Source organism: Dromiciops gliroides, chromosome 2, assembly GCF_019393635.1.
Source record: "Dromiciops gliroides isolate mDroGli1 chromosome 2, mDroGli1.pri, whole genome shotgun sequence".
In the NCBI taxonomy this organism is placed as follows: Eukaryota; Metazoa; Chordata; class Mammalia; order Microbiotheria; family Microbiotheriidae; genus Dromiciops; species Dromiciops gliroides.
The window spans coordinates 297,176,833-297,199,398 of record NC_057862.1 but is presented as its reverse complement, the minus strand read 5'-3'; the positions used below and the strand labels follow the sequence as shown (position 1 = coordinate 297,199,398).

The window sequence follows — 22,566 nt, the reverse complement described above, 5'->3', positions numbered from 1 at the left end:
TCTGAGGAAAATTTTTTATGAACCTGAAAGCACTCTAAATGTGAATAGTTATTGTTGAAGTAGATAGAACCCTGGAGTTGGAGTCATGAAGATCTGAGGTTCAAATGCCATTTCAGACTAGCTCATGAGCCTGCACAAATTACTTAAACTCTTATAAGCCTCATTTGTAAAGTGAGGATCAAATAAGATAATGTATATAAAGCACTTCATGGAAAACTTAAAAAGTTGTATGAGTGCCAATTATATTATGATGATGATGTAGTATTTAGTCTATTGTAATAAGTATAATAAGTTGTATTTTCAGGGCTTTAGAAAATTAATTTTATGTAGAGGGTTGTTTCCAATGTTTTTATAGCAAAAATACTTGAATTACCTTAAAACACTAAAGAAAATTTATTTCATTAGTTTGAAATTTTTCACATACCTATGCTTCTATAAAACAAAACAACACACCACATAATTTACCCCCTTGCTGTTCATAGGGAACATAGCCCCTCTGATATTCTCTGACATTTATTTGACTTGGCCTCCTGTAGTGCTTCTTACTTGCTTTATTTAAGATGTCCTGTCTTGAAGGTTGATTTTCTGTTCTTAACTTTGATTTGCAGGAGACTTCATTTGTTTTTTTTTTAAGTCATTATTGTACTTTTATCTACTTTTTCCTTTCCAAAAGATTGGGGGCAGGGGGGAGTACCTTGAGCATTTAATGCAGATGTTTGCATGATAAAAAATCTCTTTGTGTTTCACTAATATGGTAGATCATATTTAAGTTTATGAATTAAAGCCAAATTTTTTTTGTTTTCATGTTTGTGTTATGTGTTATTGCAATTTATTTATACCTTTCACTTTTACTGTTATTCACTTTATTTCTGCTTTGTTTCTGTGACTCTTGAATATAGATTAAACAGATCTGTGAGTCTTCTCTGTGCATATAAAATGAATAAATCAACTCCAAGGTGAGGGCTTATTAGATTTATGGTAGTTTTGCCTCCTAGCTCTTTAGATTTTCTTTACCATTTAATTCAATAATTTGAAGTAGCCCTTAGTGAACCACTTTATCACATAGCTCTCCTAAGTATTAACCTTTACTGTTAAGAAATTTTAAATGCAGATATCAAAACAAAGATTTCTTTCCTATGTGCTACAAAAATTACAAATGATATTAATTTAGTAGTACTATGAATATTCCATGTTAAATTTCTTAGATATTATTTTGATTTTTCATAATTATAAATTTGCTAAATGTCAGTTTTATCTATGACATATATAGTTTAAAATTGTTAATAGTGAATATTTGGTAGAGTTTTCAAATTTCCTGTGAATTACTGAATGTTTATTACCAACAAGAATATTGATGAAACTAATTCAGAAAATCTCCTTTAATTCTTAATGTTCCCTTGATAGAAGTGGATTATTCAGTTCTGTACTCTGACCAAGATTCATGTTGGGGAGTCTTTTGCAGATTATGTTTGTCTTAAGTTTAATTAATTTCTCTTCAATCTCTTCTATAATAACAACTCACGTAGTGTTTTAAGGTTAAATTACAAAGTACTTTCTTTACAATTAAGCAGGTAATGTAAGTATCATTATCCTCACTTTACAGATGAAGAAACCAAGGCTCACACAGGTGAAGTGACTTGCCGAGGGTCACACAACTAGTAAGTATTAGATTCAGAACTTGAACTCAAGTCTTCCAACTCTAAGATCAGTACTCTTTCCACTAAAATAATCTTTCTATCCCACTATTCATGATTCCCTAGAACTAGAAATCATCTCAGGGCAGTTTACTCAGGAGGAACAACCATGAATTAGAATCCAAGAAAACCTGGATAAACTCTGTTTCTTGCTCAATTTTGGTATTAAAAAAAGTATTTCTTGACACACCATCATATTTGAGTGTTCAGTGTTGTATTAGGGGAGATGGATTTTAAAAAGAATAAGATCCTGACCTTGCTGTCAAGGAGCTTATGGACTTAACAAAGACAATATAGTGTGGTGGAAGAAGTGCCAGGTTTATAACCAAGAGACTTGAAGTCCATTCCCTCTGATACATTAGCTGTGGGCCATGGATGGACAAATCACTTAGACTTTCTGAGCCTCAGTTTCCTCATGCTTAAAATAAGGATAATGATCCTTGGAATATCTACCTCACAAAATTGAGAAGGTGATGCCATTCATTATTAGAAGTTTACAGTTGACTATTTTCTGTTCAAACATTAAAATAAATAAAACCTTTTTCTGTAACAAGTAAACAATATTAGTTATCCATTCAATAAATACATATTGGGTATGTGTGTGATGGTGGAAAGAAAATGAGACCCTGGAAAACAGGAGGCCCAGGTTCAGTTCCTGGTTCTGCCACTTACTAGCCATGTGACCTTGCTTAAAAACTTAGCCTGCCTGAGCCATAGTTTCTTCATCAGTAAATTAGTAGATTAGTAGAATAGGACCAAATGATGTGTAAGTGCATAGGATCATAGACTTAGAATTCTAAGGGAATTTAGAAATCTTATAATCTTGCTTATTCATTCTACATATTAGTTAATTGGTACCCAGAGAAATTACAATGGCAAAGGTGGAGTTTCAGTTTACACCATTTGATTTCAAATTCATTACTTAATAAATCTTTTTCATTCATTCATGCATGAAGCTGATAATACTGACATTTTGTGATTCTTTTATTTGCAAGGTTCTCTGCTAAGTACTATGAAAAATGCAAACATTTTTGCCCATAAGATACACAAACTAGAAGGAGTACAACATATAGACAAATAACTACAAGGCAGTATTTAATAAATTGTATGTTGAACTGTTTAAAATATGAGTTCAAAAGAGAGAGAGATTATTTCTCATATTCTCTACCCATCTCTACCTATTGAAATTGTCCTCTTCCCTCAAGAATGAACTCAGGGGGTCATTGCCTTCATAAAGCTTTTCCTGCATCTACATTCCTCTTAGCTAAAGGTGACCTTGCTCTACTCAAATTTTCTAGAATACTTTGCTTTGACCTTTTCTTTATCTTTATCACTTTCTAAGTTGTATAATACTCATTGTGTTCATATCCTATCTTTTCATTATATTGTTCATTTCTTGAAGTCAAGGACTATGTTAATTTTTATCTTTGAATCCCCAAAATCTATCATAGGACTTTGCATATACCAAGTATTTAATAAGCGTTTTAACTTTTAATTTAAAATGATGAGATGGCATGTTTTTAATTGTCATTATTCTCAAATATTATGAGCTTATCCATCAATGGGACACTGGATTCTTTATTACTTTTGTACTTAATCACCCCAGAGAAGAAGGAAGCTGGTTCATTTGTTGTTTTGTTCAGTTGAACCCTTCTTCCATTTCATGCTGGCTTCAGTACTACTGAAATCTACCAGGCTGAGCTTAGGACAATTGTTCCTTCTGAAACCTGTTTGTTGCCCAGTATAAATAAATGTTTTGCACTCCAGTCTTACCACTTGCTTATAAGCTACCTTGCTCTTGCCTTGAGTGCACGCCTTCTTCCTCTTCACAAACCATATCTCTTTGGCCTTCAAAATGCTCAGTATAAGGCAGCTAGATGGCGCAGTGGATAGAGCACTGGCCCTGGAGTCAGGAGTGCCTGAGTTCAAATCTGGCCTCAGACACTTAATACTTAACTAGCTGTGTGACCCTGGGCAAGTCACTTAACCCCAATTGCCTCACTTAAAAAAAAACACAAAAAAAAAAACCAACCAAAATGCTCAGTATATAAAATGTCTCTTATTTGTGAAGCCTTTCCAGCCTTTCTAGACTCAACCCCACCTAGATCCTGCAATTCCAGGAGCCTCAATTACTGTTGGTCCTATCCTTAGCAGATGTCTCAAAGCCCTAGATCGTGAGAGCTGGAAGGTACCTTAGAGATTATTTAGTCTGACTGCTTTATTTTGCATATGGTAAGATCATAGATGTGAAGTTGGAAAGGAATTCACTGAGATCATTGAGTTCAGCCTCTTCATTTTATAACTGAAGAAACTGAGACCCAGAGAAGTTATGTGACTTTCCCAGGGTCACAGCAGTATCTGAAGCTGGGTTCTTCTTTCCCCTACATTCAGTTGTCTGTCTGTTTGTACTATGGAGGAAATGAGGCTTTGAGAATTATGAGTCATGGTTTTAGAGACAGAACTTAAACCTATGTCTTCTGACTCCAGGTCCAACTATATTTTCCACCATATCAATATTTACAGATACATTTTATGTAATATTGTATGTATTGATATACAACATTTACATGGTTATGTTTGCATCTTAGTAATTTCAATTGTATTTCTTATATGCTTTTAGTATATAAATAGCTTATTATTGTTAATAGCAAATAATTTATAATTATGTAGAATATGAATATTTATAAAGCATTTTCCTCAATTCTTTGAGTTAGAAAGTTACAAAGGGGTTAAGCTATTTCAGCACAGTACGTTTCTACTGAAATTTCCCATAGCATTTTTTTTTTTGTGAGGCAATTGGGGTTAAGTGACTTGCCCAGGGTCACACAGCTAAGTGTCTGAGGCCGGATTTGAACTCAGGTCCTCCGGAATCCAGGGCTGGTGTTCTCTCCACTGCACCACTTAGCTGCCCCTCCCATAGCATTTCTATATACTTTATGTCTACTCAATAAATGTTGATGGGGATTTCACCTAACCATTTGCTTTTTACCATAACAGTAACATTACTGTCATTACACAGGAGGTGTTACATATCCATCTTTTCCACAGGAATTCTGATTAAGCACTCTGTAATCCCTGAAGTTTGAATTTTAGAATGGGATCCTAGAATTTAGAGTTGGAAGATACCTTGGAGATCATCCAGACCAAACATCTTTTACAGTTCAGGAAACAGGTGCCCAGAGAGATGAAGCAGCTTACCTAAAATTAAAGAGATAGAAAACTAAGGGGAAACTATAATCAAACAGGATCTGTCAGCGGTTCTTCTAGTGGTTTAAAAAAAGTGAGAAGTATAGGATTCTATACTCTTAATTACTATAAAAGGTAGTAAGACATTTTGAGGCCTTCTTTCCAGAGATTAATCAGAGAAAAAAAAATCAGAGAATTACATAAGGGTCACTTTAGTATCCAAACATGCCAGATGTTCATCGCAATAGCAATTTGGTTCACATGTGCACTCTAGTGTTAGGAAGATATAATTAGCTAATTGTAAGTGGCAGAGACGAATCTTCTGATTTCCAGATCGGTGCTCTGTCCTTCCATGTTTTAAATGTTCTAGTGGAAAACATTCCATAAACCTAAAAGTGCTATATAAATGTCAATTAGTATTATTTGATAGAATTTAATTCATGTTTTCTTGCTTTTTCAGAAATCGAACTAATATAAACCCATTCACTCTGTTGTAGTTGCCCCTTTGTATAGATTGGTTGTAACTTGCCTCCCTCTTTTTAGCACCATCAAAAGAACCAGCTCTAGTGAACGAGTATCTCCAGGTGGCCGGAGGGAAAGCTATGGAGATTCCAAAGGGAACCGTAACCGTGCAGGATCCACCAGCAGCTCTTCTAGTGGGAAAAAGAACAGTGAGAGGTAGGGGACTGCTTTACTCCTGATTCCTATGATTAATCAGAGAAATAACATTTTGGGGCTGCATCATAGTTGCTTTAGTATCCAGATGCTGTGTGCTCTCCCACTGGTAGACTGGCTGTTGGACTCAGGACAGATTACTTAATTTCTCTGAACTTTTTTTTTTCCTATCTAAAGTGATATGGCTGTGTGACCCTGGCAAATCACCTACCCTCCTGTGTACCAGGAAAATCTGTAAGACTATAAATTATAGAACAGATGTCAATCTAAACTGGTAGGCGGAGTAGCCTTTTCAGGACTTTCCTATATCAGTGTAATGAAAGAGCCAATCCAAACCAACAAAAATCAGTAAGTCAACAAGACTTACTCTGTGATAGGCACTGTGCTAAACTCTAAAAATACAATTACAGAAATCATGCACCTTTCAAGGGTTTTACATTCTTTTGAGACACTCTATTGTCAATATCAAGATCAAATATAAAGTCCTCTGGTGTTCAAGATCCTTCATGATCTGCCCCAGTTCTTCCTTTCCAGTTTTCTTAAACCTTACCTTTATATACTCTGTCATCTAGGGACACCAGCCTCCTTGCTATTCTTCAGCCAAGGCCCTCCATCTCCTGACTTGAAGGCATTTTCTCTGGCTGTTCCCCATACTTGGAATTCTTTCCATCCTCCTCTCTACCTCCCGATCTCCCTGACTTCCTTCAAATCCCACCTAAAATTCCACCTTTTCCAGGAAACTTTTCCTGATTCCCCTTAATTTTCATGCCTTCTCTCTCTTGAGTATTTCTAATTTATCATCTTGTTTGCTCACAAGTATTTGCTCACAGGTATTTGCATGTTCTCTCCCTCACTGGACCATGAGATCCTTGAAAACAGGGATTGTCTTTTGCCTTTTTGTATGCCCCGAACTTAGCACAGTGCCAGAAACATAGTAAATGATTAATAAATAATTTTTGATCGAGTGACCCATACGTAAGTATGCATAGAATAAATTTAACATAATTATGAAGACATTTAGGGAAGTAAAGCATTAGCAGTTGCGGACATCAAGAAAGGATTCTTTTGTTTTAAATAAGTTTTATTGAATTTTTGTGTTTTTTTTTTAACATTACTACATTTTCCCCACTATCCCTTTCCCTTCATCCAACATAGCAAATAGAATTTTTAAAGACAAAAAAATGGGTGGACAAGAGAAGAAGAAAAAAGACTGGAAATATCTCAGTAGTAATAGGGAACTTCAGAAAAAGGGAGGTTTTGGGGGGCAAGGGGGCAGAAATAATAGGGATAAATGTCCAAGGTCTTTTCCAACTTTAAGCCTATCTATGGTCCTAAAAATCTGTGACTTCAGTTATGTCCAGGCTGCTGATAACAAAGCAAGATCCAATCAAATGAATTTGAAAATGACTTTTACTTATAGCTTGAACAAGTATGTTTATCTTTAATGAGGGAAATATCTGTTTTTAGTTGTAACACATATCCTCTCTGTATATTTGCTTGTATGTAGAACTCTGCCCTTTTCTTCCATTATCAGTGTTTCCAAATAGATGCTACAATTGTCAATCTACCCTACTTTAATTTATTCCTAATTTGGTATCAATTTTGGTATCAATTTAACAAATTATTTGCTAATTGAAATTCAAATCTATGTGCATTTATTATAAAAAATAAAATTTTATGAAAATGGTAATTTTGACAGTTAAAATAAATGAAAATTGTCCAATTATATAAAAACCACAGATTAGTGGACTTCTTGGTTTAGTGAAATTCAATTAGCCTTGATTTTTTACATTTTTCCAGTGAAACTATTTTTGACAGATTATGATTTTTGTTTTGTTATAATAGCAGTATCTATTGAATAAAAGTCAGATTAGGGTATTTCAATAGCTTATATAAATATTGAATTTAGTTGACGCCACTTAATTGGCATAAATATAACTACAGCACATTTCTTATGTAGATGAGACCAATTTCATTATGTACGTCTGGTATTATGCCTAATTGCTTTCTCATTTTAAATGATAGCCACATGTACCATTGATGAAAGGATTATATACACATAGGCTAGACATGTTTTTTTCAAGTGTTCATGTTGAGAAAAGACTGAGTCATAAAGCTAATGATTCTAAACCACAAGCTGTCAGATTTCCAAATTTGCAAATCTGTTCTGATATATTCCTGTAAAAGAAGTTTATGAATGTGTTCAGTTTTACTCCTAGATGATACTTACAGACCACTTTTGCAGAAATGATTTTGAAGTTTGGCTATTGCCCTTTTGTGGGTGTGTATTATATAATTTCTTCATTAATGCACTAAATAACTTGAGTGGTCTACTTATAGCTTACTTTATTAGTGTGTTTCTTACCAAAGGATTATGATGAGAAGATAGAAATACCATGCGAAGCCCGTTAGATATTGATGTAATTGAAATGGGCAAGTGAACATGAATTAATATGGGATATTGTGTGACTGAGAGTCATTTTCTTCTCTGAATTCAAAAGGAGACTGAAAGGTGGACTTGAAACATTTAGATCCGGGTGGTTTTTATAAACTTGGCTCTTTTTCTGCACATCTGATTCTTATTAAGGGTTTCCACAGGAATCTCTGTATTGTGCAAACTTCAGTTCTGTTTTATCTTTGAAATCCCACAGCTTTTGTAAATGCAGTGAGTAAATATTTCCATTAAAGATATTTATGAGAGGATTTAATTAGACTTTTGAAAAGTATGCTAAACTAGGAAATTTTGATTTCAGTATGATGAGCGTGAAAAGACCAAAAACAATTCAAGCAGACTAAAGTTTGTTTTTTAAAAAAATAGTCTCTCTTTTTCCACTTGGCACTGGTAATGGCTGAAACCAGCCCATCATTGTTGTAGGTTGATCGGCTACATGTATTCAGAGACTAGCAGCAGAGAAGAGTTGCCTTCTCCTGATATTATGGTCATTAATAACATAATTGTTATCTTGATCAACATCAGTATTCACAAAAGTCTTACTTAGATTCCTCTTCATGGCTTGGAGTGACCTTGGCTTTCAAAGGCACTGTTAACAGAGTACATGTTCTGCTGGATTCTTTTCAGCTGGAAAACTTTTGAGTATTGCTTTGAAAATAGGGTGTGTGTTTATCATCCAGGGATCAGGTCAGCAAGCTCATCACCAGAAGTTTGGCCACTAGGGGATGAATTTATATGGCCATGGCAACGTGGAAAGACCTTCTACTAAGATGTAGACAGTTTTCAATTTTCTTAGATAGGAGGTTTACCCATATTAATTAAATGCCAAAACCTTGCAATATTAAAGTAATGAGAATAATAACTGACCTATAGAATTATTTTAAGATTTACAAAGCACTTTTCTCACAAACTTTCTGTGCTATAATATGCATGACACATAGTAAATGCTTAATAAATTTTTGTTGCTTAATGAATAGAATAAGAACTATTATATATTTTTGTTAGATGAAGAAACTAATGCTTCCTGAGGTAAAATCCATTATCCTAAGTGGCATAACTAGTAGATGTCAGAGCCAACTCTTCTGACTCCAGTTCTTGCACCTATTTATCTCCACCACTTCCCAACATCACTTGTTACTTATGGAAGATTTCCTGGATTTACAAAGAGGTGGGGCTTGGAACCCAGGTCTTCCTGACTCAGATACCAGCTTTCTATTGTAAAAAGAAATTAACTATAACTAATATGAAAAAAATATAACTGTACTTATATGAAAAATTATATCTATAAGAAAAATTTTAATTTTAGAAAAATCATAATTGGGCCATAAGTCCCATCTGGGTCACCATTCAAATATAAAAATATTTTATCTAACTAGGGGGAACTAATTTAGCCGGGTGCCTAATCTGGGGACTTTTGACTGGCTGGCTATCTGACTGCTATTAATTTCCTAAGCCTAAATAATATTTCCTAAATTTCCTAAATAATAGATTTATTAGGGCCGTCTAAAATTTTCTCCACACTGCTCTGCTCCCAAATTGATAAGCAAATGATTAAGAAGGCTCTTAATTAAATAATCAAAGCAGGGTTTATTTATAAAAATAAATGTAAGGGATATGAAATGGAAAGTTATACGAGACCTGTCTGCTTTTAATATAACAAGGACCATTGCTGCCCTTGCCTGAGGGTGTGCTGCTTGGACCAGTTCACCTCTAGTTTTCTCCAACTTTCACTCTTTTTCTCCTTCACTCCAGCTCCTCTGCTTTGCTTTTACTGCTCAGCTCCTTTCTTCTAACTCCAAGTCCCCTTCACTTTTTCAACCCCCCTGCGTCTTCTCTACTTGCTCTGTCAGTCCGCCCCCCTCAGCGTCTCTAGCGTCCCTTTCTCACTGACCTCTCACCGTCTCTAGCCTTCTCTCACTGACCTCCTTGCATTCTCTTAGTCCTCCAGCATCCTCTTTCTGTCCGTTCTTGTCCTCTGGCATCCTCTTTCTGTCCCTCCTGTTTCTGTCCATCCTCTTGCTTTCTCCATCCCCCCAAAGCGTCTCTGGTGTCCCTTTTTATTAACTTTCTTTCTCAGGTGAAACTCAGGGCTGGCCACCCCCAGGGCCGGCCGAGTCCCATACTCCCTGTGCCGAGCTGGGGGCTGGGCAAAGCAAACCCCGGTGTCCCTGAAGGTTTTTGTGGGCCTTTCCACACCACACCCATGGCTTGGAGTTTTCAGTCCGCGCAGCTTAGCCCGGCTCAGAGGACCACCTGCAGCTGAAGAGGAGGGGGAGGAGCAGCGGCAGCTGCAACTCTGCTCAGGGAGCCTGAGTCCAATTTCAATGCCAACAGTACTCCACTTTGCTTCGACAAGAAACACGGTGTGTTTCCTTGATGAAGCAGCACAACAACAAAATACCATAACCTATGCTAGGACACAATGCCAATAACACAAGAAAAGAAAATTTTGTCCAGAGGGGCAATCCCTCATGGACTTGCACTTTGACAATGTCCACAGAGGGAAGGCCTCTGCAGAAAATACACATTACACATGGTGTATATAGGAAGAAACAAAAATGTCCATTTAAGGTCTTTTAAATCCTGTCCTTGAAGGAGGGTTGAGATGTCATCAGGGGAACTGTACTCTGGTCTGGATTCTGGCTGTCTCTGGTTGTCTCTGGAACTACTGGTTGTCTCTGGAATTGGTGAGCTTTCACTAGTCTTTAGTATAGTATTGTTCAAAATGTTCAAATTAAATAATGAAAGTTCTTCAAAAACAGTGAAAGTTTTTCAAAATATACAAAACAAATTTAAACTTTATATAATACAACATATTGGAGTCCCCCCTTTGGAGGATGCTCATACTCATAAGCAATACCAAATTGAGACAGTTATGACATTAATAACACTTTTTACCACTATATGTCTAGATTAAGGCCAAATTTAGTAATGTGTTCATGATGACACCTGAAAAAGTTATAGAAAGGTTACCATACCACATCTCGTGGCGCATAGGCATTTAGTAATTGTGCTAAATTAATCACATCTCAGGTGAATGGGTTCTAACCATGCCACTAGACTGAATGAAAAAGCCAAATTAATTTAAACGAGGTGCATGGGCTGGAGCTTCCATGACATCAGACTATTTTTGGAGTGAGAGATGTGCCCTATATAGCTGCTATTATCAGCAAATTATGAGCTTACTGAATGTATTTGAACTAAGGGAATCCTACCTCCAGGTTTCACTGAATGGCTGTTCTCTCAGCCTCCTCAGGGTATCTTACGTGTACCTGTCTCTCCTCCTGTTATACATATATTCTCTCCAAGACCTGCATCGTGGAATTGAACCATCTCCATCAAGCTCAGTGTAAGAGCAATTAGTCTCTGAAATGGTATGTTTCCATAATTCATAAATCTCACATTAATTTCACCAAAGACAATATGATGGTAAAAATGCATGTTATGCTGCATAACTAAATACACACTTGTAATATATATGATAATCTCAAATCATACCCAGAGTCAATTGGGAAAATGGTATAATGACCAATACAACAAAATTACTACTCTTTCACTAAGGATAATAAAAGCTATATACATAGTCACAATGACATTTAAATGATAAATAAATATAAATGGCTGATAATATTAAACATTATTACAAAATCTTCATCAAGCCACATCATTTTGTCCATAAATTCTCTATCTAGTACAATGACAATAATGGATACTTAAATTGATAAACCATTTATCCAAAAAAAAGAGCTTAAACATCAGCATACTTGAAGTGATAAACAATTGATCAAAAAACCAAAACATCGGGGCAGCTAGGTGGCACAGTGGATAGAGCAATGGCCCTGGAGTCAGGAGTACCTGAGTTCAAATCTGGCCTCAGACACTTAACACTTACTAGCTGTGTGACCCTAGGCAAGTCACTTTACCCCAATTGCCTCACTAAAAAAAACAAAAACAAAAACTTAAAACATCAGCGAGACTCAATATGTCCATTAATTGTCTTACAAATCAAATAATAGGGTTTAATAACCCTTTTTTGATGTTAAAGTTTCAATAACCCTTTTTAGAAGTTAGAGCCATATGCTCTTGGTGGAAAAGTTCTTTGCCTGTAGAAGGAAAAGCTTGTTAAAGGTTTATATTGCTAGAGTTTGGGGTACACCACAATTTTTAAACTGGTTCCCCAGTTCTCTGCATGCCAAAGTGGCAGGGGTTTCCGAATTGTCATTAATTCTTCTAATACTGTCATAATGATTGTTATGGTAGAGAATATGGAGTTCTTTAGCATTGGCTTTGTCTGTGCCTTGAATTTGCCATAGGGGTTTATTCAACTGATGAATGACTACATTCAGTTGGTTATGTTTAGCAAAGGCTACCAATTGCATTGTTATCAGCAAAAGTACCAACTTTTAAAAAATCTGCTATATATTTTTCAGAGGGGATGTCTTTTTCCATAAAAGGCTCAAAGTCCTCTTTATGACTGAGCATATATTAGCAGTTTCTTGTCTGTGTTTGAGGTGGTTTCTCAAATGACCTTCCAACTGGTCTCTGAGGGCTCTAAACAGATACCTTAGGGAGTTTGAATCCCAGGGTTTGCAATTGAATGATAAGGTTTGCAAATTTGTTACCTCTGGGCTCTTTGCTCTTTAATAGCTGGTTGAGTCTTATCTGGAATTTCTTTGCCCACGAATGGTGCAGGTTTTACCTAAGAACAATGAATCCAGGATTCTTTTTCTCCAGTTTTAATGGCAGTAGGAGTTGTCAATAAAACTTGAAAAGGTCCCTCCCAAGCGGGCTGGGTCCCACTGGTCTGCTGAAAATTCTTAATGTATACATAGTATCCAGGACTCAAATCATACAAAGAGAAATCTAAAGGACAGGTTTGTATAGCAACTCCTACCTCATGGAATTCATGTAGCCTACTTTGTAATTCCTGTATATAGGAGGCAACAGAAGTATCCTCTTCCACCAGTGATGTATAAACTGGGGGAAAAGTTTTAGCTTGGATAGGAGGGTGACCAAAAAGCATCTCATAAGGAGATATATGGAGTTCTCCTCTTGGTTTGCTGCATAGATAGAATAATGCCAAGGGTAGAACATCAGACCATTTTAAATGGGTTTCAGTACATAACTTGCCAGTCATGCTCTTAAGTTCTTTATTCATACGTTCAACTTGGCCAGAACTTTAAGGATGATAAGGAGTATTAAATCTAGGAGTCACTCCCAAGAAAGAATAAATCTGGGAGAGAATTGAATCTGTAAAATGTGTACCTCTATCCGAATCAATGCATGCCGGTGGCCCAAAGCGGGGAACAATTTCCTTAAGAACTTTGGCCACAAAGCCAGAAGTTGCTCATGGAGCAGGAAAAGCCTCCACCCATAGCGTAAGCTGGTCAACAATAACAAGGCAAAATTTATGTTGTCCTGCTCTAGGCATAGAAATAAAGTCAATTTGGAGATGTTGAAATGGTGTATATGCCAAAGGGCATATACTAGTCCTCCTAGTCCTCTGGTGTCCTGCCTCCTAACTCACTAAAAAAAGCCCTTTCTCCATGGCATCCTCTTTCTGTCTGTTCTCCTTGCTCTTAGCCTTTTCTCTGTCTCCCCTCAAAGCATCTCTAGCATCCCTTTTTATTAACTTTCTTTCTCAGGTGAAACTCCCACCCCCAGGGTCAGCCAAGCCCCATAATCCTGTGCTGAGCTGGGGGCTGGGCGAAGCAAACCCCAGAGTCCCTGAGGGTTTTCATGGGCCTTTCTGCGCCACACCAGTAGCTTGGGGTTTTCAGGTCTGTGCAGCTTAGCCCAGCTCAGAGCTCCACCTCCACCCCAGGGAGCCTAAGGCTAATTTCAAAACCCACACTATCCATGCTATCCCTGTAAAATAATTAGTTTACAATATGATATACTAAGTAGTCAAGTTATAAGCAATTCAGAAAAAGATATGCATTTCACTTTTTTTTAGTTGACTAGGTTATTTTTCATTTTTGTATGTTTTCAGTCAATAAGTATTTATTAAATACCTGCTAAATGCTAGACACCATACTAAGTTCTGGGTATACAAAGAAAAAGTCAAATAGGCCCTGCCCTCAAGGAGATCACTTTCTAATTAGCAAGACCTAACATATTGGGCACATATAAGTTTTTACAAGAAATATATAAATCAAATATAAAGTAACCTTGGAAAAGAAGCCACTAGCAGCCAAAGAGACCAAGAAAGGGCTCCTGCAGTTAGGTAGCACTCGAACTGAGTATTAAAAGAAACCAGGGATTCCAAAAGGAAGAAAGGAGGAGGGAGGACATTCTAGAATAGATAATCTATTCTGATCATTCTGATTATTCTTTCATTTATACCAGAGTTGTTGTTTTTTCTTTTCTTTTTTTTTTTTTGTGGGGCAATGGGGGTTAAGTGACTTGCCCAAGGTCACACAGCTAGTAAGTGTCAAGTGTCTGAGGCCGGATTTGAACTCAGGTACTCCTGACTCCAGGGCCGGTACTTTATCCACTGCGCCACCTAGCCGCCCCTTGAGTTGTTGTTTTTTAAACCCAGAATCCATGGACATCCAAGATAGATTTCAGGACGTCCACAAACTTGGATGGGAAAAGAATTACATCCTCATTTTTCCTAACCTCTAATGGAAATTTAACATTTCCTTTGATTATGAATGTAGGCAGCAAACCACAGTAGTATTAGGCTTTACCAGACTGCCAAAGGGTTTCATGATAATAAACTCTGATTTAGACAATATCCAAAGTTATGATGCAGTTGTTTATGATATCCCAAATATGGGAAAAGTTCATCAAGAAACTAATCAATTAGTAATTGATTAAGTATTTAATATATGCCAGGCACTGTGCTGAGTACTGAGAATACAAAGACAGAAGTGAAACAACACTTGCCTTCAAATCAATCACTGTCATTAAGTATTTATTAAGCATCTATAATGTTCCAATGTGCTAAGAACTGGAAATAAAAGAAAAAAAGACAGTTTATGCTTTCAAGGGCACCCAGTGTAACAGGAAAACAACATGCAAACAACTATTTACAGGCATTGTATATACACGATAAATTGGAGTTAAACCATGGAAGAGAAGCTCTAGCATTTTGGGCATTAGGAAAGGCTCCTTTAGAAGGTGATATTTTATCTGGAACTTGAAGGAAAAGAGGAGGAAGAACATTTCAGGCATGGAAAATGGTGAAATTGCCAAGTAAAGAGATGAAATATCTTGTATTAGAACAGGAAGGGTGCCAGTGTTATTGGATGACAGAATTCATAGGAATACAGTATAAGAAACCTGAAAAGGATAGGAAGGGGCCAAATTATAAAGGGCTTTGAATACCAAATAGATTTTATGTTTGATCTTACAGAAAATAGGGAGCCACTGGAGTTTATTAAATAGGGAGGTGATATGGTCAAGCCTGAGCATTAGGAAGATCAATTTGAAATTTGAGTGGAGGATGAATTGTAATGGAGAGAAATGTACATATAAATATATATACAAAACACACAGAAAGGAAATTCAAAGTAACCTTGGAGTCAAAGGCACTAGGAGCTCGTAGAACTAGGAAAGACCTACTGCAGAAGGAAAATAAGGATTCCAAGAGGCAGAAATGAGGAATATATGAATGAGGAACCAAAATAAGAGCATTCTAGTCATAGGCAACAGCCACCACAAGAGCATGGAGCCTGGAGATGAAGTTGGAAATAACAAGTAGGGCATTGTGATTGAATTTAGAGTGTTGTTTTCCTTTTTAATTGTTCCCAAGTTGTTTGACTTGTTTATAGAATATCTTCCAGTAAAATATTAATAACTATGATAGATTATGTTTTAAAAAGTAGTTGCTTTTTTTCACAAACACCCATGAAGTGGGTAGGTACCAAGGTACAGAGAAATGACATTATTTGTATAGCCACATATATAAAATGTTGGTGCCAGAGCTAGTGGCCAAGTATTCTAAATCAAAATCTAGTATATTACCATTGCATCACTGTCTCCCATATATAGGAAGGGAGTGTTGAGGGGAGAATGTCTTTGTTTTCCTCACTCCAATAAAAGTAAGGTAGTGTTATCTAATAGGCAGTTATTAAGTGCTTCTTAAATAAAAAAAGATTTTTACATGATAGAGAAATGTAAAAATTCATCTATAAAAAGTTTACCATTTACTTCTTCAGTGTTTTTTTAATATGTAGCTTAGGCCTAATTTAAAATCAATATTAGTTACATTGTAAAGAAATAGAATACAAGTCTATTTTTTCTTCCCTTTGAGTATATTATGTACTTTTATCAGTGGACTAAAACTAAAATAAGTTTAAAACTAAAATCTCCTTTATTATTAGTCTAAAGTCCCCCAATTTCACATTTGAAGAAAATATTACATGAAAGAATAATGTAATGAATATCTTCCCAAAACTTCAGAAAAATAAAGTTTGGAAAAATATAAATTCTTATTAAATAACAAGGTATAACAAAACACATATGATAAATATTTAAGTTGTATAATTCACTTGGAATTAACACCTAAATTTATAAAACTAAATATTGCCACCTAGTGGCCAATAGTTTTAAATTGTATATCATGCTTTGAAACAGCATCAGACTACAAAAATAAGAAAATTCCATAGGATCATAAATTTAGAACAGAAAGGGACCTTAAGTGTCATTTAGTTTAAACCTGGACATGAAGCATAAATCCCCATGTTTCTTTACCCCCAAATCTGAGTTTAAGATCTAAGTAAAAATGCTTTCTCAATAAATATATGAAGGTACTCCTTCTACTTAATAGTATGTATTTTTAACTCTTTATCCACTTATAATCAACCATTTATTTGGTGGAAATAAGGCTTTTTTATCTTCAGTAATATGGGGTTTTTGTGGGGCAATTGGGGTTAAATGACTTGCCCAGGGTCACACAACTAGTGTTAAGTGTCTGAGGCCGGATTTGAAGTCAGGTCCTCCTGAATCCAGGGGGTAATATGGTTTTAATGTTTTAAAAAGTGGGTTTGGGCATTTAAGCAAGTCAAAATTAAACTATTCCTAACATACTTGCTTATGAACAGAATTCAGAGCATGTTATATATCCATTAAAATGGGAAATGTTCAAACTGGAATTATTTGTTTCCATAATGTATGTATAGAAGTTTTGTATCCATTAAGAATCTCTAATATAACTTTTAAAGATTTCAAGATACATTTAGATTGTCAAAACTCAGATTTCTAATAATAATAGCCCACATCTATATTAATTTCAGCTGAGCATGCATTTATTAAGCCCATACTGGGTGTTGGACATTATGCTAGACACTGTGCATGCAAATATGTATGTGTTTAGACATATACATAAACAAAAGTAAAGAGGGCATACATACACATATATACAACCACATATACACACAAACTAAGTAATTGGTGGGGGTGGGGTGGGGTGGGGTGGTGGTAAAGAGCACCAGTGATTGGAGGAGTATTAAAATACCTGAAGTGATCCTGTAAGGGAACTTTAAGAGGTGGAAGTGAGGAAGGATGGTGTTCATCCTGCAAGATCCCCATCAGCTTTGGTGCTCTACCTCATCACCACCCTCTGGTCTGATTGAAGGATGGAGCCATGAATGCTAAAATTTCCATTTAAGGAAGGAACTTTATGTAGGACATCTCATTTCTCACGTGGCTATACTACTTTGGGGCTTCTCTGACTTTTACACCATGCCTTCAGGTACATGTCAGTGTTTTTCAACTTCCTTTTGTATGTTATCTTCCCCAATTTGATTGTAAACTCCTTTAGGACAGGAGCTATCTTCTTCTTATTTGAATCTCAAATGCTTAGCACACTGCCTGGTACATAGTACACACTTAAAAGATGTTTATTGACTGATTCTAGGTATGGTGGATAGCCTGTACAAAGGCATAGAAGTAGAAGAGAAAATGTCATGTGTAAAGGAGGCTAATTTAAGGGTAACATAGAGTGCAGCCAGGTGGCACAATGGATAGAGTGCTGGGCCTGAAGTCAGAAACACTCATCTTTCTGAGTTCAAATTTGGCCTCAGATACTTACTAGGTATGCCTCCCTTTACAACTCACTTAACCCTGTTTGCCTCCGTTCCTCATCTATAAAATGAACTGAAATTTTTTTAAAAATTAGCTGAAGAAGGAAATGGCAAACCACTCCAGTATCATTTCCAAGGAAACCCCAAATGAGGTCACAGAGAGTTGGACATGACTGAACGTAGAGTGCCTTTGAGGAGCAATATGAAATAGTCTGTAAAGATAGGTTGGAACTAAATTGAGTGCTTTAAATGCCAAATAAAGGAATTTGTATAAAGGCAACAGGGAACCACTGAAGTTTAACTGAATATCAATTGTATTGCATTATGGTTTATAAAAGATGCATTTAATATTTCTGCTTTTCTGGTCAATATTGATAAAGGACACAGCTGATCTAGCTAGCTAGCTGTCTGTCATCTATGTTTTCCTTTCTTTTCCCATGATAAGCCTCCAGAGGTCAATCAATACCTAACTTTTAAAAATTCTGGCCTGTCACTTCTTTTTTGTCCATTTTCTGGTTAGATTTATTTGCATCTGAGAGGAGGAAATTGACATCCTCCACTGTCATAGTTTTACTATCAGTTTCTACATGTAACTCATTTAACTGTTGCTTTAAATATTTAGTTGCTATGATTTATGATACATAAATGTTTGATAATGATATTAAAACGTGTCCGTGGCCCCTTTCAATAAAATATAGTTTTCCTGTTCATCTCTTTTAATTAAATCTATTTGTCTGAGCTCAGGATTGCTATGCCTGCCTTTTTTAGGCAGTAAAAGCATAATAGATTCTGCTGAAGCATAATAGGTTCTCTTCCAACATAATTTTCTTTCAAATGTGTTTTTTTTGCAAACAACATATTCTTGGGTTCTGCTTTCTAATCCATTTTTCTGTTATCTTCTGTTTTATGAATGAGTTCATGCTATTCATATTCAGTTATGACTATTAATTGTGTATTTCCACACCATCCTATTTTTTATATTTGTCCTTTTATTTTCACTCCCTCTTCATAAAGAAGAAGGAGATAAGGAGGGAAACCAACACCAGCTCCTTAGATTTAGTATAAACTGTTCTGTTCCCCTATCCAATCTCTTTTCTTTACCCAGAGCCCAATAAAAAGTTCTTAAGCTGTACTTTAAAATCTACCCTCTTTAGTTTTGCTTATAATTAATTCTAATAATAACAGCTAGCATTATATAGAACTTTAAGATTTGTATGCCTTATGAACATTATCTCATTTTATCCTCACAACAACACTGGGAGTTAGATACTATTGTTATCACATTTTACAGATAAGGACACTGCAGTAGAGATTCAGTGATTTGCCCAGGGTCATAGAACTAGCTAGTAAATGGCATCTGGGACCAGATATGAACTTAAGTCTTCCTGACTCTATTCAATGTACTATCTAGTTACCTTAATCTACCTTGTATCTTATTCCTTCCTTTACCTTCTCCCCTTTCCCACCTGTTTCCCTCTTGAGTGAAATGTATGGGTAGGCCCCAATTAGCATGAGTAATTAATCTCCTGAAGCTGTTACATGTAATTGAATTCCCACTATTTGAATTCATAATTACATAAAATATGGTAATTTGTTTTACCCTATTGGAAATATGCAATTCAACTTCTTCATGGGATTTATCATTCACATTAATTGGGACTTGACTATATCTCTGTACCCAACAGTGTGTGTTTGTATTCTTTCCTTCTTTGACCAATCCAGATATCAGTGGGGTTCACTACCCCCCTTCCTCTGTATTTATATAGACTTCTACTTGCACACCCAAATTATCTGAAATCATTTTCCTCATCTTTCCTCTTCCTTATCTTTCCATTAGTAAATTCTTCTTCCAACCCCCCCCCCCTCTTCCATTCTTCTTTTAAGATCATACAAATATAATAGAAGCACTCCCAGGTGCTCTGTCTAATCAGATTTCCTCTGTGATTCCCGATGATGATAAAGTCCTCAGGGGGTACATGTATCATCTCCAATATTAGAATGTAAATAATTTATCCTTGTTTTAGTCCCTTATGATTGCTCACTCAATTTTGTTTGTTTGTTTCTCTTGATTCTTGTATTTATAGTTCACTCTGCTCTGTTTTTTTTTTTTCATCAGGAATGCTTGGAAATCTTCTAATTTGTTAAAGTCTATTCCCCCACCACTGTCCCCATGCTAGAATTATACTCCGTTTTGCTAAATAAGTTATTCTTAGTTATAAGCCTATGTCCTTTCCCTTCTGGAATATTGTATTCCAAGTTCACCACTCTTAATAGTAGTGGTTCCTATATCATATTGTGAGCCTGACTGTGGTTTCTCAATGCTTGAATTATTTTCTTCTGGATCCTCCAGGTATTTTTTTCTTTTACCTGGAAATTTTAGATTTAAGCTAAAATATTCCTGGCACTTTTCATTTTGGGGTTTCTTTCAGGAGGTAAATGACTGGTGGCTTCTTTATGTTAGTACTTTGCCCTCTGGTTCTAAGAGATCTAGGCAGTTTTCTTTTATGATTTCTTGAAATGTGATGTCTTTTTTGTGTCATGGCTTTCAGATAATTCAATGATTCTTAAATTTTTTTCTCCTCAATCTCTTTTCCAGGTCAATTGTTTTTCCTATGAGAGACCTTATATTTTCTTCTACTTTTTAGTCATTTGACTTTGTTTTAATATTTCTTGTTGCCTCGTGGAGTCATTAGCATTTATTTGGTCATTTCTAATTTTTCAGGGAGTTTTTTTTTCTCCTTTGGGTAAGGTTTTACATTCTTGTTCCAAGCTGTTAATTCTCTTTCCAAATCTTTCTTCCATAGATCTTATTTCTTTCCCTATTTTTCTCTAGCATTATTAACTCCTTTAAAAACTCATCTAAAAAAACCAACTGCATCTCTTTTAAAGAATTCTTTTTGTTACTAGCTGTGTGACCCTGGGCAAGTCACTTAACCCTAATCGCCTCACTAAAAATAAAAAAAATTTGAAAGAAAAAGAATTCTTTTGGGGGGCAACTAGGTGGCGCAGTGGATAGAGCACTGACCCTGGATTCAGGAGGACCTGAGTTCAAATCCGGCCTCAGACACTTAACACTTACTAGCTGTGTGACCCTGGGCAAGTCACTTAACCCCAATTGCCTCACCAAAAAAAAAAAAAAAAAAGGAAAAAAAGAATTCTCTTTGGACTTATGCCTATGCTATGTTTTCTTTGAGGCTTTGCTTGTGTATGTTTTACAGTCATTTTCTTCTCGGTTTGTGCCGTGAGCTTTCCTGCCACCACAGTAGCTCTTTATAGTGGAATTCTTTTTTATTTGTTTGTTTTCTCATTCTTCCAGCCCACTTCCTGACTTTGGGCTTTATGATAGGGCTAGGCTTTGTATACTTCTTTGGGAAATCTCTGAGCTAAGATTTTTTTCCTTCTGAACCTTTCTGCTGCTTTCCTAGAGTTTTGAATGTTATGCTATTCCAGGATCTCAGGGATAGCTTAGGCTGGGTATCTGCAAGTTTTCATTGCTCCTAAAGTGGTCTGAAAACAGGGCAACTGCATTTCCTGGTCTTAGTTCTGACCTGGTTGGGTCTACACAAGACTCCTATTAGTTTGTCCATGGTTGGAAGTTCCAATAGACTACTGATGGACTCAGCCACTATCTGTTCAGCCAACTGGAAATCTCTACTAATTCAGAGTGGCAGAACTGCAGACTCCCCTTTGTTCAGGGATTCCCCCTTCAGGCTTCACATTGGGATAGAGAATGGAACTGAGACCCTGCTCAGCTCCTGGGATCAGAGCCACAAAGCAACTGTTTGCTTCTGAATATGTTCCTAAATCAGTACATAACCTAAGACTCAGTACAGGAACCCTGTTTCTAGGCACAGGTCTCCTTTTCCTGGTCCACATAGAACTGGCACTTGTAACCTTTCCCAAATCTCCCACAAGGCCAGGGTATCCCTATATGATAATGGGACCCCTTCTTGCCTTGTGTGCTGAAATGGCACATCCCTGGCCAGACTCCATCACTAGTATACATAAAATTTTCTATCTCCCTATGCCAACTCAGTCTGGACAAAAATTATTGACTGTAATTTTTTTTTGGATTTATGATTAGAACTTAATTTGGTGTATTTTCCAGACCTCTTTGGTCAAATGTGATGGAGGAACTATCTGTAATTCTTCTTGCTACTCTGCAATCTTAACTTCGGTCATTTATTTTCTTATGTATTATTTTATGTTGAAATTGGGAGAACATGTATACGTGTGTGTGTTATAAAAGTAGCCAATTTTAAGAAATCATCATTTACCAGTATTTCTCTTTCCCTTTTAGTTAAACATTGATTCAAACAATAGATACTTATTAAATCCCTATTGTGTACAAAGAACTATATACTAATTTCTAATTAATGTATTAAGTTTAGCTATAGCGTAGTCCCTACTTTCACAGAGGAGGGAGAAATGACACATATATATGCAATTTTGGGGAGGGCCCAGACTTGTGATTTCATTGGTTAGGGAACTTCTGGTTTTAAAAGAGATCCCTCTTTATAGACTAGCC

General features: G+C 36.1%; 1 protein-coding gene across 5 annotated transcripts in view; it reads left to right on the top strand.

Moving 5' to 3' along the window:
- The window catches only part of EML1 (EMAP like 1), a 195,756-nt gene that overhangs the window by 88,911 nt on the left and 84,279 nt on the right, over positions 1-22,566 (top strand). For all 5 annotated transcript variants that reach the window (XM_043987720.1, XM_043987719.1, XM_043987718.1 and 2 more), the window contains one exon: positions 5,424-5,558. In XM_043987720.1, the coding sequence (XP_043843655.1) occupies positions 5,424-5,558 (135 nt within the window). The remainder of the gene's footprint in view (positions 1-5,423; positions 5,559-22,566) is intronic.